Consider the following 17808-nt stretch of genomic DNA (forward strand, 5'->3'; position numbering starts at 1 on the left):
GACTCTATGTCCCATGATAACTAATAACCCTTGCTTAACAGCGAAAGGAATCCCATGAAACCCCCATGTTAACTGAAGTGCCAAATTGGAAAATCACCATGTTTGATGTGAGTTCAACCAGATCAAATTCAATCCAAAATGAGCAAAGTACCCAGAAGAATCCTCAAGCATAAACCGCCCCACAAGGGGAATTTTATTGATGGCACTAGTTTATTTCCCTCTTAAAAGACCAACTGCAACCAAATGAAGTGAACATAACCTCAAAATTTTATTGTCTTCATAATATTAACAAAATATGAAGCTTAGAACTGGATCACTTGGCCCTGTAATGGAACAGAAAAAAAAAAAAGAGTGAGTTTTTTTATTTTGCAAAGAACCTCTATTCTCTCAAGTACACGGTCTAGCCCCCTAAAGGGATCACCACCTTTTAATTAAGTCAAGTCTCCTCATTATCCCTCTACTACTCATGCCAAAACCAACACCAAAAGCCTCATACCTTCAGCTATGGATCTAGTTATTTTAAGAGGATTGCCCCATTCCTGATTCCACCATCATTAAGTGGGGAGAAATGTTCACCTCTCCCAAAAGATTGCACCTTCCACCCATAATTATATACCTTTCTCTTCTTATCTCCTCCCAGTTCAAAATGCTTGCATCTCTTAATAGCCAGCATTCTCTTAGATCTGCAATTGGGCTCAACACATTCAAGCCTCAGCACAATCTTCTTTGTAGTTTTAGCCTGGAAAAAAATGAAGTCAACCCCTTCATAAATCACTGCAGAAAATCTTTCTTCAAAATAGGGCTGTTGGGTTAAGTACTACTTAAAGAGAAGCTGTGCAAATGACCGAGTTGTGGCAATTTGTCTTTAGCTATAGGGAGAAAATAGAAACGTAAAAACCAGTGCATTTAAGAGGAAATTTAATAGCAATAGTAGAAGGTTATCTAATTGCCATCAAATTCTCCATTCCCATCAAACATCCCAAAGAGCTTCTTATCAAACAGGCATTCATCACACCACCTTGAGCTTGTGGCCTTTCACCAGCTCACAGTTGGTACTCCCCACAACTAAAAATGGGTCAACCAAGTGTACGACACCGTGAACTAAACATAACTTTCTCACTAGGGTTAATAATTGTTACTTTAGATCTATCAATTCTCTGGAGACTACCTAAAATTATGTCTACAATTTATGTGCATTCAACTGTATTTATTTAACTCAAGGTACACTAATAAACTTTTTAAGTCTACTCCTATAATCAGAATTCTACTTCTGCCCGTTCAGTTCTCAAAAGCCAAAGCCTAAGCAGAATCTTCCCACCTTCTCAACAAGTTAGCTGAATGTGAAAAGGTGATCTGGCATTCCTTTTACCACCTTGAGATCAAACCATTTCCGGCACCTAAACGAACACTAACATTATTCCTTAGTCTTTCTGGAACAAGGCTGAATGAGCAAAGCGCCAAACAAAAGAAATGCTGTGTTCATAAGAATGCTATTCCAGGCACTGTGTACTTTAAGGGGTAGCCAATCACCTAGGGCAGAACAGGAACTCATTTGGCCTGGATGATTGAATGACAAGAGAATTCAGGAGAGCAGCGGAAGGCCTAGATAAGAATGTTTAAGAGCTTTTAAAACTTCACCAGATAGGTAGCAGACTGCAGGCTTCTGAACTGAGAAGCAAAGTTAAGAGAGCAGTTCTCACTACAAGCAAGGGCTAAGGATTCACTAGCGTATGACAGGGGAACAGGGCAAAGGAAAAGGATTCACTGCTGTACTCAAACTTCAGTCCTTAGGAAGTCAGGGCACATTCCTGTACTTGAGGTTTGCCTCTTCAAAAAGGGAAGGACAAAAAAAAATGGAACACTGAGACAGTGCAGGACTGTAGACTAGAGTCAGACCCGGGCTGCACTCCGAGCTCCCCTGCCTACTAGACGTAGACAGGTAACGGCAGAGAACTTCACTGAAACTGAAAACACACACCTGTACTGTGCAAGTGTGGGCTGGAGAAAAATGCAAGGTCTTTACCACAGTAAGTAGGAAGCATGGCAAATAGTAATTACGACTAACCTTTTTCCGGAAGATCGGCTTAGTCTGCCCACCATAGCCACTCTGCTTCCTGTCATAACGCCGCTTTCCTGGGAGAACCAAGTTCTTTGTTAGGTATAATAAATCACACCCGCCACACGGAAAAGTCTTCTTACACGTTTTATCTTGGGTTTTCCAGCAGAAATAACAATACCCAGGTTGGGGGGGGGGGTGCGCACGGGGCTGCTCATGTATTATATGAGCTCCCGAATGATTAAAACCGCATTACGTATAGACCGTCTTACCCTGGGCATAAAGAGAATCTTTGCCCTTCTTGTACTGTGTCACTTTGTGGGGCTGGTGCTTGCCACACTTCTTGCAGAAAGTCCGGCGGGTTTTAGGAACGTTCACCTAGGAAAGAGTTCAGAACGCGCGGCGTTATCAGATACCAACTGCACAACGCCCTAACCGACCCAGCTGAAGCCAAGACCTCCCAGGAGGGCTCGACTCTCAGACCGCTCGCTAGCACACAACACTCGACCAGAAGCTGGTACAGCCGCACGTGCTTCAGGTCCAGCGGCCTCCGCGGGGCCCCGAAGTGGAGCGCGCGCACGTCCCCTCCACCCCCGGCTAAGTCTACCTCTTTGATCCCATCACTTCATTTCCTGGCCCCGAAGCCCAGTGCCCTCGGGGTCGACCCCGGCAACAATGGGTTTCTTTGGTACAACGAGTCCACACGTGGGCCTAAAGCCAGCCTGGGACGGCCTCGGTCAAAGTGGGCGAAAAGATTAAACTGGATGTTACCGGGCCCGCTCCCCCGCGTCCTACCATGTTTGCGGGAGCGCTATCGACACGGAAAGAAAGAGGCCGGGCCGGAAATGGAAGTATATAGGAGGCTTCTGGTCGCTCTTGCTCATGGGAGTCGGCGAGAATGACCATAGAGTCTAAGACTCTGTGAGCACCGCCCTCTGGCGGCTGAGGGGACTCGCTTCGGAGCCGCGGGCGGGAGCTTAAGGAAGGGCTCGGCCTGAGGCGGGTCCTAGCTTCGGCTTGCTCGAGTTCTCCAGCTTTGCAGCTTTTCCTCACTCCATCACTTCTGGCGGACGCCGCTAGGTAGCAGCGTTAAAGGAGGGAAGCCGTGCTCGTTCTAGACCCTCGGGCGTCCCTGTCCCTATCTCCGAGAGAAGGGACGACTAGGATCAAAGGGAGGGGCCCTACACACCCAGGTTCCGTTACTGTTTCCCATCAAGGACACTGGGAGTATCTTCGACCGTGAACTGCTGGTTAACTGAAGGCTTGGAGGGAGCCAGTGCTCTAATTCGTTTATCACATGGCTGGCTGGTCCATTCAACAAATGTTAATTGAATTCCCATTCTGTGTTGGGCACTGTTCTAGGGGAGGGACACGATGATCAAATAATCTCATAAGTGTATAATTACAAAGTACTTTGTAAAGTAGTACCAACGGTCGGCATTCAAGCAGCCCCCTTTTATTGAAGGAGCAAGTTGGCTGCCCTGGGTTCTGAAAAGTGACAATGAAACTGTTCAGCTCGCACAATAGCCATCAACAGGCCAAGAGATAGAAAGTATCCAGCAGCTCTTCCCTTCCCTACACACCTGGCAGAAGTCATGTGCTAGGTTTCAAGAGTCTAGCAGAGAAAGACTGCCGGGTACTGAGTATTTAAAACGGATTGTCTCAGGGTACCTGGGTGGCTCAGTTGGTTAAGCGACTGCCTGCGGCTCAGGTCATGATCCTGGAGTCCGGGATCGAGTCCCGCATTGGGCTCCCTGCTCAGCAGGGAGTCGGCTTCTCCCTCTGACCCTCCCCTCTCTCATGCTCTCTATCTCATTCTCTCTCTCAAATAAATAAATAAAATGGATTGTCTCATAAAATTCTCACAGTAATTCTAGGAGGTAGGCGGTACTATTATTCCCATTTTACAGATGAGAAAATTGAGGCCTTAGGATAGTCAACATTTTGCCCAATGTTCATGGTATTTAGTGGAGCCAGGATACAAACACAGGTGATCTGACTCCAGAGCCTGGGTTTCTTTACCATTATACAATATGCCTACTGTGGCCTGGAAATTATAATAGCTAACAATTACGGAGCACTTAATATATACCAGGCATTTTCCAAACACCTCATATACTACTACCTCTTGTAATCCGAACAACCCAAAGCAGTGTGTACCATTATTAATATTTAACGGGTGAGGAAACTGCGGCACAACAGAGGTAGTTATTTCGTGGAGCTGGAATTTTATCCCAGGTAGTCCTAGCACCACAGCCTTGCACCTAACAGTGACATCACACAGGGCAAGCAGGGGCAGCTGCAGGGTAGAGGCTGATGAAGAGAGAGAACTGAGCAGGGACTCAGGAAGGGGTTCCAGTGATTAGGGGCTATGGGACTGTGAGAGCCTGGGGTCTCCTGCTGGCATAACTCTCCGGGAATACCCGTGGGTCCAGAGCTGACTCTCTGATCATCTCCTTTTTGTTGGGTGGTCTCTGGGAAGGAGATAATGAAAACAGTACCCCTACCTGCTACTACATTTCCTAAAGTTTCTTTGCCAAACAGCCAGCCCATAGTCTCAGCATTTTCTTCTTCTCTTTGGGCTCTTAGGCAGTCTTACTGGCCTTTGAGGAGTTATTAGAGGTTTTTGATGTTAGTAGCATGGGAATATGAAGACGGTGAACATGGCCCCTCTTAGTCTAATCAATCTCAGTTCTTTCTATTACACCTTGTGTGATGTGCCTTTGGTTTTGATTCCCTTCACTAATCCTGGTCTCTGTTTTGGACATGCCCCTGCTCATTGATTTTCCCTAACATGAGGCACTCAGAACTGAACACAGAGTCTAGATCAGGCCTGACCTTGCAGAGTAGGTGGCCTTCTACAAGCAAGCCTCATATCACCTTGGATTTTCTGGCAGCTATGTTACTGATATGACATTTCTCTTTATTACTATCCGCAAAAACCTCTGAACCATTTTCACAAATGCTCCGGCTATCCCACTTTCACCTGGAGTCTTCTGAGGTTCAACTCGGTACCCCATTATGGGACGTGACCCTTAGCTCGGGTAAAATACCCTTGGGTGAAGTTGGCTTATCACACCAGGTGATCAAGATCTTTTTGCAAACCGATTGCTCTGGTTCCGTCATCCAATCTAGCTCACACAACAGCCTTGCACCATTCGCAGATTAGCTAGGCTACTTTCTGTATCTTCCTCAAAGTTCATTAGTAAAAATGTTGAACAGGATACCACCGAAAACAGAAACTTATATTACCTTGGGAGTCTTTTGAGGTGACACCAGGCCATTTATTTGCACTATTTGGGTGCAGCCCTTCAATCATCTAGACAAGTGTGTTAGGGAAGTGCTCATGGGCAGATGGTAAAAAAAAAAAAAAAAAATGTGCCTAGGTTTATTTTACCCTATCCCCTGTCCCACTCTCCCTTGTCCAGATCCCCCACTGTATGCCTGTTAATTCCCAGTCTCCACCCCCTGATGGATCTTGAGAAGGGACAGGCCATGTGACAACAGGTAGTACCTGACTGAAGAAAAGGGGAGGCAAGGAGAATGTCTGTGACCGACTCTCAGACAGGCGACTAGAGCAGCTGTTCAGAGGTGACTAGCAAAACGATATATGTTGTCAATGAAATAGGGAGATTGTGCAACACTTACTGCCCATCTCTCTTGTGCGGATGTGAGGATTACCCGCTCTGCCATTCCTACAAAATGCTTTTTAACAAAATCTTGTTGCCTTAAAAACTCCGACAGACTTCTAGTGAGATCCGTGCTCTGCTCCGACATTTCGATCCAGCATCTGGGGGGGGGGGGGGCGGGGAGCAAATATGGCCGTGCCTGATGTGTCAAGGTGGGCATGCAGCCCAGTCAGCCGGCGCTCTGCGGCAATCCTGGTCTGCGGACACCATTGGCTGCATGTCCTAGGAGAAGCCTCCGAGAGACCACTGGGGCTAGAACATAGGCGAGGAAGTAGTTGAGGACACATTCGAGCTTCGAGTGACACGTTTAGTCGGGTTCACGGATTTACAGAATTAAAGAGAAAGGTATACACGAAGAGTTACTCCCTCAGGCAGAATCTGAAAGGGAGAAAATCAACATCCACAGAAAATGGGGAAGGGCACAAGTCTTTGTGTGGGCTGACATTCAGACATTTTTATCTGTAGGGAAAAAAAAATGCTTTCTTAGAAAATGACTCAGCAGGGGGAAGTCTTGTCTCTACCTCTCACAGGCTCTGCACTTTGGGGTCCCTTTTGTGAGCACTCTCCATCTTTTGTTACCAAGCTTAAACGGTGTGACCACCCCCCCTCCCAATCTCCTCTGCCTTCAAGGACAGGAGGCTCTAAAGACGCTCTTCCTCATTAGACCCTTTGTTTTGTCTTTGCAGGTCTGCAATTCCCGTCCTTCCTGTAAGTCTCCACTCTCTGCTGATTATCCCCACAGTTCTTTAGGTACGTGGTCCCTTTACCTCGGGGAGGTCGGCATGATGACCTGTCTGCTCAACCCAGCCCCATCCAGAGTCTCAGTGGCCCCAGTAATGTTGAGCAGGGCTCCTTCAGAGCACATTCAAGATAGCAGTGTCAGAGGTCCCAAGCAAATGAAGGGCGGGGACAGCTGGGGGTTGGGGGGGATAGGGGCAGCAGCAGGGAACCAGATACCATGCTGCTGAGAAGAAGAAAAAAAAAAGACATTGGTTTAAGTCAGGAAACAAAAAAAGGGAACTGAGTGGCTGTGAAAGGGTGGGGTTTGCTCAGACTGTCCTTCCTCTCTGGACTGTAAGAATATGTCTCCAGGGCCAGTGTCTTCTGAGATCGAGTCACACCTTCAAAGTCCTGGCAGCTCAATGCATCTGGGAAGCTACCTGCATTAAGTCAGGACTGAGGTGGGTCTGGGGCATGGCGGGGGCTGGGCAGCTGCCACAAATACTTTTCATGGGACACCCCCCCCCCAACCGAAGGCCGGAGAGAAAGCATGGCTCGTGCCATATAGTAGTCTGCTGGCTAAGGAGACCGACAGAGGGTGGGAGTGTCATCAGCGCAAGGCCCTGGCAGTCCTTCGCAATGATCAGAAGGGGCTGTAAGGGTTCCTTCTGAGTCGGGTTGTGGAGGGGGGGAGACAAGAAGAGCAAAGTGGGACATGAGGTGACCATCTGAACAGGTAGCCAATGTTGGAAGGGGGCACCCCTGCAAAACTTGGCAGCAAAGGAATCTCGTTGATGGTAGTAAGATACAAATAGGCCATTTGGTCAAATACTGCCTGAAGACCCAAAAGGTTGACTTGTGTCCAGAGGCCCTTAGAAGAAGAAAATCTAAGGGGCAGATCGAGAAGACAGTAAAAGCTCACATGCCACCAGAGGCCCTCAGCCTTTGTAAACTGGGGAAAAGCCCAGGCTAAGTAACCCTAGGTGTAGGCTACCTGCCTGGGGCTGCATCGGGCTGATGTTTGCCGGGAGCGGAGCTGGCTTATTGGAAAGATTGTGTGTGCGCCAACCTCGTGGTAATGTGGGTAAAAGACTGGGCCAGAAGAAAACAGCCTCAGCCTCAGCCCAGACAGTGTGGCCAACCCCTGAGGTCATGGGGAAGGTTTTTTCTATTACCGTTGCCTGCCATGTGCACGGCTTTCTTTTGTCTTCATCATTTCTCGTCTCCTTTTCTCTTCTCTCCTCCTCTCCGTTCCCTCCTCCTCTCCAACCTCTTCCTCCTTTTCCTCTTCCTCCTATATCTACCTGTATTCCCTCTTCTTATACCCCCCCCTTTATCTTGTTCATTACCGCATCCCCTGAAACAGAGTCAGAGCTTAATGAACAATTGTTGAATTGCATTAGATTATTCTTGCCCTTTCCTTCCCCTGTTCTTTTCCCTTTTTCCTTCCCCCCTACTTTTCTAGTACCTTCCCCACAGGAATGTTGTGAGTAGTAACTGTGTTAATATATAGAAAACAGTTAAAGCCTGGCAATAGTAAGCGCTAATATCTCCATGTTTGCTATTATTTTTATTCTGCCTGAGTGGGTCTGCCTAGAGCAAATGGTGTGGCATTTAGAATAAAAGGGATTGGTGGCCTTAATCAAGACATCCTTGGATGAGCTATTAGACCTCCAAATGGAATCCTGGTCCAGTTTCTTTTTTTTTTTTTTTTTTTAAGATTTTATTTATTTATTTGACAGAGAGAGCGAGCACAAGCAGGGGGAGCAGGAGAGGGAGAAGCAGGCTCCCAGCTGAGCAGGGAGCCCTATGTGGGGCTCGATGTGGGGCTCAGGGCTCGATTTGGGGCTCTACGTGGGGCTCGATGCAGGCCTGGATCCCAGGACCCTGAGATCATGACCTGAGCCAAAGGCAGACGCTTAACCGACTGAGCCACCCAGGCATCCCCAGTCCTGGCCCAGTCCTGATCATCCAGTTCTCCACGCTCAAAATCCCTCTGACATGTTGCGTGTTTCCAGAGGCAAGACAGCCGCAAAGCCTAGGGGCAGGGGTCTATAAGGCTGAGGGACTGTCCCCTGTGCCGTTAGCTGTGTGCTAGTTCTGCTCCTTCCTTCATTTTGCATGCCAAGCCCCTGAAACAAGGGTGCTATAGCCTCTCGGGAGCCTCAGTTATTTGATAAAACAATGTCATCCTCCTGATAAGCCACAAAATGCAAATACTCGTGGAACCTAAAGCATTCAACCAAAACAGTATCCCTGAAGGCTAGCCCTGTTTGCTCTGTTCTGACCCTCTTTATAGTCAAACTCTTTAAGTTGTTTATGTTAAAGTCCAAATTGTTGCTTATGGCTAGTGATGTGTTTGTCTGGAGCCCTTTGTAAACCCTGTATGGTGAGAACCAGTGCAATTTTCCATCCACTTCAAGGGTCATGGTGCAATTTTAAGTTATCATCACTATGATTTACTATTTCCATTTGAGCAAATTTCCTGCAGAGACTTTCCTTTCAGTGGACTAGACCCATACCAGGAAGTGACTTAGGTATAAGGGGAAGATATGCCTTTTGAAAACCAGTTTGGATGTTCTCCAAAGAGTCATCCAAAGCAGATACCTGCTGCTTTTTGCCCAAAGATGCTATACTGAGATCTGATTGCTAACTCCTGGCAATAAGGGAGAGCTAGAATTTTCAGTGAGTCAGTGCTCAACAAGAAGCTAGAGACAAGACATTGACCTAACTCACTCCAAAGCTGCTTGGTTATGCAAATGAAGCCATCAGGGGAGGGGGAGAGAGAACTTCTCTGAGGACCCTGAAACAAATGGGCCACGTGTGACTTTCAGTTTCTATAGAGGTTCATGTGCACTGACAGAGGGTGTTTGAAACACAAAAGCCTAATCCCAGGCTTTCCTTCTTACTCTCTCTGAGAAGCATCACCAGATGCCCTGAGAGTTAAAGTTGCTTATCTGAACCTCAAGGAGAAGCTCATCTCACTGCCTTGCTTCCCTAAAAAAAATAAACTATAGTCAATTAGCTCATCCCTAGAAGAATGAAATTCTTCTGAAATTCACTGGCTCAATGAAAAAAGCAGACTAGTGGGCAATAAAAGCAGAGTAAAAAAACTGACTAGAAATGGAGCAGAAAATAAAGGAATGGGAAAAGCAGGCTCTCAAAAACTGCTATCTGGAGTGGAAATTGGTAAAGTGCTTCTGGAGACTACTTTGTCAATATATTTCAAAATGCAAAATGCACACGCTTTGTGACTTGGTAAATGATGCTTATATAGAGATCCTAATATCATGGAAAAATAATCAGGAATACCGTTAAACAAGACCTTTAGATATTTTGGGGAAAAGGTGTGTTGGGTGGATGGATGGATAGATAATGTCAAGAAATACAAGTAAACTGTAAATACTATGTGCAATATGATCTCAAACCTAAGAGAAATGCACAGGAAAAAATGGAAGGTAATATGCCCCAATATTAACGCCCTTGGATGATGAGCTTGTAATTGACGTTTTCTTTTTAATAATCCTGTACTTGAAACATTTTTTATAATGAACATGTGTTATTTTAATATCAAAAGAGAAAATACAGCAACTATTTAAACCAGGGAAAACAAAAACTAAACTGAAAAAGAAGGCCAAAGGGCCACTCAAGTTCAGAGTGAAAGACGGCCACCCCAGGAGTCACCCTCGGAGCAGAGGGACAGTGCTGAATGTATTACCACCAATCTGATGCTGAGTGCAAACTTCGGATTAGCTATCTGGCTCTCATGTCCAATGTTAGCATGATGAAAGGCTGAAGAAGAACCAGAGACCCGAGACCTCTTGGAGAGGACTGCAGGAGATGAGAATTTTCCTGGTTAACATGCAGCCAGAAAGCTGATTTTGGCTGGAGGGCTTCACCATAAATTTGGTCACCTGTCACGCTGACCATGAAGCTTATCAAATAATTAGGTTTCACTGGTGCCTGGATAGAGCTTTTTGGGAACTTAGCAAGAGTAATTAGGTTTCTATGTTGCTATGGTTATATTCTAAAGAAGACTTCTCTTCTGGTTCCAAGGCCAGGGAATTCTCAGTGAAAATCTCAATCAGAACCTGAGAGATGCTTCTTGGGACTGAAAAGAGATTTTTGGGAATGTAAATTTAGCCCATCATACTCTAATTTCAGACAGTTGATAATTCTACCAGATTCCATAGTAAAACTTCAGGAAGACAGGACTAAAATGGGAACAAGGGATAACACAAAGCACATAGGCCAACAGATAAGCCAGACCTGGGTTTGCCACTTTGTCTGAGTAACTGAGAATTCATGCTGAGAGTGGAAATCTATGATCACGTGTACAAGGATGTGCATGGCAGCATTGTTTATAATTGAAAACAAGCAATCTAAATATCCATCAATAGGAGAGTGGACAAATAAAGTGTGATGAATTCATCATACAGAATAGTTTATGCATATAGAAATAGATCAAAATGTGTGAACTAGAGCTACCAAGATAAATAAATCATAAGCCATTATACTGGGAGGGGCACCTGGGTGGCTCAGTCGGGTAAGCGTCCATCTTGTGATTTCGGCTCAGGTCATGATCTCATGGGTGGTGAGATCAAGCCCCATGTGGGGCTCAGCACTCAGCAGGGAGTCGGCTTGGGATTCTCTCGCCCTCTGCCCCTCCCCCACTCGTGCTGGAGCGAGTTCTCTCTCTCTAAAATAAATAAATAAATCTTTTTAAAAAAATTGTACTGAGAAGAAAAGCAAGTTGCTGAAGAATATGTACCACTTATATAAAAATGTAAAACATGCAAACCAATACTAAATACCTTTTATGGATATTTACATATCCAGGAATAATATAAAAACATGTCTAGGAATGATAAACTCCAAATTCAAGATATTGTTAACCTCTGAGGAAGGAGGGGATTGATTATAGAGGAGTATACAAGGAGGTTTTGACTCTATGGGTAGTATTTTATTTCTGAAAAACACCGGAAGCAATTATGGCACAATGCTAGGATTTTATAGAGCTTGGTGAGTTCCTGAGTGTAGTGTTATTCTCTGTACTATTTTCAACATTTCATAATGTAAAAGAAAGTACATTCGATCAAAACTTTGTATTCACAGTATACAATAACAACCCTAGGGATAAGAGTGGGTGGGTATTCCATCTAATCTTGTGCTTTTATCCCATCAACAATGAAAAAAATCCTGCAAAGAAAACAGCAAGTAACACCAGTTAGGATCTCCTTGTGGAAGATTTCAAGGAAAATGTAAAAAAATCTGGCAGGACTAGGAAGAGTCCACATGCGGGAACAAGTACAGTTGACAATTAACAGAACTAAATCATCCTTTTTTGCTTGGAGGATTATTGCAGAGGAAAATGCTCCAGGATCCTGTACCTGTACTCTCTCTTATCCCCTGAGCTTACCACCATTTCCTCTTTTGCCAAACGCTCCTAGAAGATGCAGAGGGGTCTGTCCCAACTGCTCTTTGATGATAGCCATGGGGGATGACAGGATGCTGAGGTGGATAGCATCAAAATTCATTGAAGGCAAATATATATATCTGGGAGGGTATAAAAAACTAAAGGTAAAATGATGGGTATATGTATATATATATCTGGGAGGCAATGAGGTAGGTGTCACAGAAAAAGCAAGGGCTATCGAGTCACAGATGGATGAGGTTGGGCAAGTCACACAACTTCCATGAGTCTCACTCTCCTCAGCTGTGTGTTGAGAGAAATAAATGAAATAATGAGTATAAAATGGCTGATGGGTAGACTGCACTGAGAGAAACAAGAGTTTCCTTCCATTCCCCTGGGCAGAAAAGGGAATAGACAGACTCTTTCTGGGCAATTAAGTAATGCTTTAAAGGAGAAATAAAGAGAGAATGATGTTTCTTGGATAGTCTGGCTAAGTAGCTATTTGAACTATGACTGACTGGTTATTTATAACTAGCATCTCCGGGACTCTTCCCAATCATAGGCAGGCTGTGTAGTTTTCTGAATTGGCTCTGGTGTTGTCCCTAATAGTGTTTCTCTTAGCTTGAGCAATGATAGGGTCAAAGGTGGTTTAGTTTACTGATCCTGCAGGTGCTTTTCGTATCAATTCCTTGGCATAGTGCAGTTTGTAAGATGGCTGAACTCTTACTCACAAGCATCCTCTTTATGAATTCTGCTGCTCCACAGGGAGCTGGGAGGCTGCAAAAGGTAGCCACTTGAAAATCCTTGCATTTGTAGTTTAATAAAGAGAACATTATAATGCTGGAATTCTGTATTTTAAATGAAGACCTCTGTGTTTTCCCACTATTTTTCCTCCTCTTTCTTTATATGAACAACAGTGTGTGTGTGTGTGTGTGTGTGTGTAACATTCATGTCACTTCCGGTTTCCACCCCCACCCCCACTCTCTGAGTGAAGTGGAGGGTCAGCCCTCACAGTGCATCTTTTGTGGTCAAATTGACTGTCAGCTGCTGATATGGTTAGAAAAAAATTTAGAACCTTTCACAAAGAAGTTGCAACTGCCCTCTAACGCAGAGTGTCCATCACACGCCAACCTTCAGGAAGACATAAAGACAGATGCACCTCCTTTCACATTATTGCTGGATGGATCAGTGATGATTAAGGAAGAACTACCACATTTTCAGGCTGTGTGTGTCTGGACTGGATCACTAGGAATTAAGGGGAAAGCAGTCAAAGAAGGGGCAACCAGACCTTGGAAATCCTGGTAATCCTCCAACTCAATGATCTAGCAATAGAGGCCATTTCACCCTTTGCTCAGAGGGGTGATGGCTAGTGAGAGGCTTGCTTACTTCCTCATACTTAGACCAGCACTGAACCCTAACCCAACAGACACTTGAAAGGGAGGAAGGCTTCCTCTTGTACAAACTGGATTTGTTCTAAAAGAGAAAAAGAGCAGAGGCAGCGTCCAGAAGGACCTATCTTATAGGAAGTAAGAGCAGAGGCCAAGACTGAAGCGGATGCTGGGTCCGAGCAGGGAATGTGTCCATCAAGAGCTTGCAACAAAACTAAAGGTAAAATGATGGGTATGCTTTATTCAGCTAACAGAAGCAATACTGGATGTAGTTTGTTGGGAGGCTTCTGATCCAATTACTGCTCATGCTACTCACTTTCATTAGGGCTTTATTTTATCCTCTAATTTGAGTCTTTTTGATTGTGAAGAGGTACTTAATTGGAATTCACTGTGGAAAAAATGTGATATTATTACGAGGATCTTGATGAGTTAACAGTTCTTGAGAATATAGTATTATTACTTGGTTGCCACTATATCGGAATAATGGAATAATTTCAATGTTGACAGAAATCTCAGTGGGGTTTGAGCATTAGAAAGTACTCTGGTTGTAAAGTCTTATCAGTTTGTCATTCCCGTGAGACACCATTTAAACCAGGGAGCCAGGGAACTGTGTGGCAAGGTGTGGGAAAAGGTTTGCTCCTTGGCCTAATTTTTCTCAAAAGATCATTTATAAACCATTGAATGAATCCACCACCAGAAGAGAGTAGCATTGACATGGTGAATAAGTGGCAAAGTGATCATTCTGAACATCCCTGGTGTTCCTTTAACCTATTTTTAATGTCTCCCCGGTATGATAATAGAATTTTCTACACCACAGGAAAGAGCAAAATAACGGTGCGGATAGCCTCAGATTGTGATAAAAATTGCTCCCTTGCTTCCCTGGTGTGAGCAATGATCTGTGCTTGGCAGGTAGAAAAATGATGCTGACTTTATTTATTCTGCATCCACAGTGCCACCAAAAGCATAAGGAGTTTAGTTTTACAAAATGTCATCAATGCCCCCTTAAGAAAAAGCCACCTGTAACAAAATTTGAGGGGAGCTGGTGATTTTTTTTTCAGTACTTATTTAGCTCCCCATTTTGTGACAGTATTTATATTTTCACTTCATCTTTCTAAGGAAGGTTTGGAATTAGTAATATGCAATTGTGCATCAACTTTCAGTGAATAACTAATATGAAGTGTGTTTTGCGTGAATAAAAAAAGCCAACGGTGATTTTTCGTAACTCTCTTTGCATTTCTGTACTTCAGTCACCTAAACTGAATCTTTCTAGAGTATTGTAAATTTGGAGAGGGTAAACAAGTGACTTTTCGTAAATAATCAGAGATGGCATCCATGAGTAAGACAGTTGCATCACTTTTGTACGACAATGTCTAAAAGAACCAATGTAAGAAAAAAAGGAGGGGAAAAACCAAAAACAACAACAACAACAACTCCCTCCCCCAAAATTACTTTTGCAATTTTAGAACAAAGCATCTATCCTTTGTAGCTCAGCCAGTGGTTGATGGGCCAAATCGGTTGGGCAGCAGTTAGTATACATCCATAACTGCAGGTGCAGCCTCCATATCCTTATTAGACCCCTTGGTTAGCAGACCCCAGAGGGACAATGTTTGAGAAAATTGCACTCACTGTCTAGGAAACTGGGAACTGAAAGTCCAATATCTGCCTCAGTGGAGTTCTGACACCTGCATTATCCCTTCTGGGGATATCAGAGTTAACAGCTGCACAGAGACTTCTGCTGTTCACAGATTCTGCACGTATCATAAAAGGGTGGTTAGTATAAAGTGGCCTCCAGACATTACCAAACACACAGGTACATGTCATTTGACATCCAGAGCATTCCACGGCCTTATACAAAAAGCCAGTGTATGTGAACTCACGCTGAACCCGTCCTCCCTATTCAATGCGCATCCATTACACCTGAAAACTGACAGAAGGTGGAGGCTGTGGAAGGAGGATGTCAAGGTAGGAAGAAGGCTCTTCGTTAGCTTTGCACGATTCTGTTCCATTTGAAACTAGGTGGCTAGGCTAAGGGGAAACCAGGAGGGATGAGGATTAATGTGCTGGGTCCTCAAGAACTCTCGTTATCAACAGCACACCAGTGAGCTCCGGAAAGAAGAAGCCATGGCTACAGTGATACTGGAGAGCATCTTTCTGAAGCGATCCCAACAGAAAAAGAAGACATCGCCTTTAAACTTCAAGAAGCGCCTCTTTCTCTTGACTGCGCACAAACTTTCCTACTATGAGTATGACTTTGAACGTGGGGTAAGTTTCTCTGCTGTGAAACCTGACTATCAAGGACTTGGCCTTAGATCTTCCTTGAGGAGGTAGATACTTTTTTGGTCGGAGGAGGGAGGTGGTAGGGACCTAGGTATATTGCAAACTCAGGAAGCTGTTTCCTAGCCTAGAACTAACACGCAACCATGCTGGCGCAAAAATTCAAAGGTGCTAAGAAACCATGGGGGGAGCCTTACCATGGAATCTTGCAGTTGGTGATCATTCATTAAATGTTGTTGAGAAGGAAATCCAAGTCTTGAAAATTATTCTTTATTTTTTTATGGTAAAGGCACACACAGTCATCCACTCTTCTATAATATTTGCCCTCTATCTGGTAGTCAAAAAAGTTTAAATTAATAGATCTGGAAGTTGTTGTTTGTTTTGTTTGTTTTTCAAAATGACAGGCCCTGATGGATAGAGTGTGGGTGTCACCTCACTATGTTGAATGATTAGATAACAAAATCTAATCATCTGGTTGCTTAATCACTCCTAATCTTTCTCCATTTTCTTCCTCATTCTCTTTCTCAGAGAAGAGGCAGTAAGAAGGGTTCGATAGATGTTGAGAAGATCACCTGTGTTGAAACAGTGGTTCCTGAAAAAAATCCTCCCCCTGAAAGACAGATTCCAGTAAGTAGAGACCATTGTCAGAGCAGGGATGGGGTGGTTAAGAAACTTGGAACACTTCAACTCTTTGTAAATCGGTAATGCTGTGCAATGTGTTAGAGCTCCCTTACAAAATTCTTCACTCTGTTATTGGTTATACTGAGTCTCAGCATTCTTCCCCCAGATGCAGAACAACTCACCTAACCTTGAAAACGTCTTAACACGAATTTTACGATGACATATCAAATTTTCTTTTTTTTTTTTTAAGGATTTTTTTTTTTTTTTAAAGGAATCTCTACAACCAACGTGGAGCTCAACCTCACAACCCTGAGCTCAAGAGTCGCATGCTCCACTGCCTTAGCCAGCCAGGAGCCCCAGTATATGAAATTTTCAAACTGATCAGAGATGATTGGTTTTACTCTCTCAGATACCAGGATCAGATTTATAGGCTTGAGTTAGTCTGAAAGCCAGAATCCTAGGGCTCTGAGTCGTGAGATTCTTTAACAACTCACTCTTTATTCTCTCCTCTCATTTCCCAGAGCCTCCCCAAGGCATAATGCCTATGGATTTCTGAGTTGAGTTTTTTTTTTAAATATCATTTATTATTTTTTTCCTAATTACAAAAGTAGTGGGTACTTATTATAGAAACTCTAGAAAATACAAAAAAGCACAATAAAGAAGATAAAATCATGCATAATCCCATTATTCAGCTAAAATAACTATTATATGTTGGTACACAGACTTATAGATGTTTTTCTCCACTAGCAACACATATATTCACACTAATATGTATATTATATATTTATTTTTGTAAAGTTTATTTATTTAAGGGGCACCTAGGTGGCTCAGTTGGTTAAGTATCCAACTCTTGGTTTTGGCTCTGGCCATGATCTCATGGGTCCTGAGATCCAGCCCTGTGTGCCCAGCAGGGAGTCTGCTTGGAGATTCTCTCCCTCTACCCCTCCCCCCACTCGCACTCTCTCTTCCTCTCTCTCTAAAATAAAGAAATAAATCCTTAAAAATGTTATTTATTTAAGTATCTCTACACCCAGTGTAGGACTCAAACTCAGGACCCTGAGATCAAGAGTCACATGCTCTTCCGACTGATTGTGCCAGGCGCCCCTATGTTATATATTTAAAACATAGAATCAGGGGCGCCTGGGTGGCTCAGTTGGTTAAGCGTCTGCCTTCGGCTCAGGTCATGGTCCCAGAGTCCTGGGATAGAGCCCTGCCATCCGGCTCCCTGCTCGGCAGGGAGTCTGCTTCTCCCTCTCCCTCTGCCTGCCACTCTGCCTGCTTGTGCTCTCTATCTCTCTGTCAAATAAATAAATAAAATCTTAGGAAAAAATAAAAAATAAAACAGAATCATACTACACATCTTGCTTTGTAATCTAATTTTTCAATTTAACAATATATGGAAACTTTTCCCATGACAATAGATACTCTTTAATAACGTGATTTTAATGGCTGTGTGGTAGTCTCTATTATGAATATATTCCAATTTGTTCAGCCAATCTCCTATTACTACACATTTGTTTCCAACTTGATATTATAACTATGTTGAGAACATCCTTGCATACATCTTTATGAACTTCTGCTATTCTTTTCCTTATAATAACTTCCTAGAAGTAAAATGTTGTTCTTCTCTTTATTAAATCTGCACAA

The 17808-nt window shown here is 43.9% G+C and overlaps 2 protein-coding genes across 3 annotated transcripts in view; one reads left to right on the plus strand and one right to left on the minus strand.

Moving 5' to 3' along the window:
* Positions 1-249: 249 nt before the first annotated feature.
* On the minus strand, positions 250-2977 carry RPL36A (ribosomal protein L36a). The gene is made up of 5 exons (XM_006737690.3): positions 2852-2977; positions 2329-2434; positions 2066-2133; positions 617-739; positions 250-323 (listed from the first exon to the last, which is right to left on the minus strand). Exons 1-5 carry the CDS (start codon positions 2960-2962, stop codon positions 303-305), a joined length of 429 nt encoding a protein of 142 aa, XP_006737753.1. The 5' UTR covers positions 2963-2977; the 3' UTR covers positions 250-302.
* Positions 2978-6711: 3734 nt separating this feature from the next.
* Positions 6712-17808, plus strand: part of BTK (Bruton tyrosine kinase) — a 31637-nt gene continuing 20540 nt past the window's right edge. The window contains exons 1-4 of one of the 2 annotated variants that reach the window (XM_081808519.1): positions 6712-6926; positions 12992-13486; positions 15358-15528; positions 16069-16167. In XM_081808519.1, the coding sequence (XP_081664645.1) occupies positions 13433-13486; positions 15358-15528; positions 16069-16167 (324 nt within the window). In that variant the 5' untranslated portion in view covers positions 6712-6926; positions 12992-13432. The remainder of the gene's footprint in view (positions 6927-12991; positions 13487-15357; positions 15529-16068; positions 16168-17808) is intronic. The other variant, XM_006737694.2, reaches the window with a different exon arrangement.

Source organism: Leptonychotes weddellii, chromosome X (assembly GCF_054177405.1).
Source record: "Leptonychotes weddellii isolate Sample4059 chromosome X, ASM5417740v2, whole genome shotgun sequence".
Classification (NCBI taxonomy): Eukaryota; Metazoa; Chordata; class Mammalia; order Carnivora; family Phocidae; genus Leptonychotes; species Leptonychotes weddellii.

Excerpts from the sequence above, each read along its gene's own strand:
- RPL36A (XM_006737690.3), bottom strand. The coding sequence starts at position 2,962 with ATGGTCATTCTCGCCGACTCCCATGAGCAAGAGCGACCAGAAGCCTCC. Across the intron at positions 740-2,065 it reads AGCCGATCTTCCGGAAAAAG|GCTAAAACTACAAAGAAGAT; the intron begins GTTAGTCGTAAT and ends ATTTTTTTCCAG. Across the intron at positions 324-616 it reads GAGGAGATAAGAAGAGAAAG|GGCCAAGTGATCCAGTTCTA; the intron begins GTATATAATTAT and ends GTTCCATTACAG.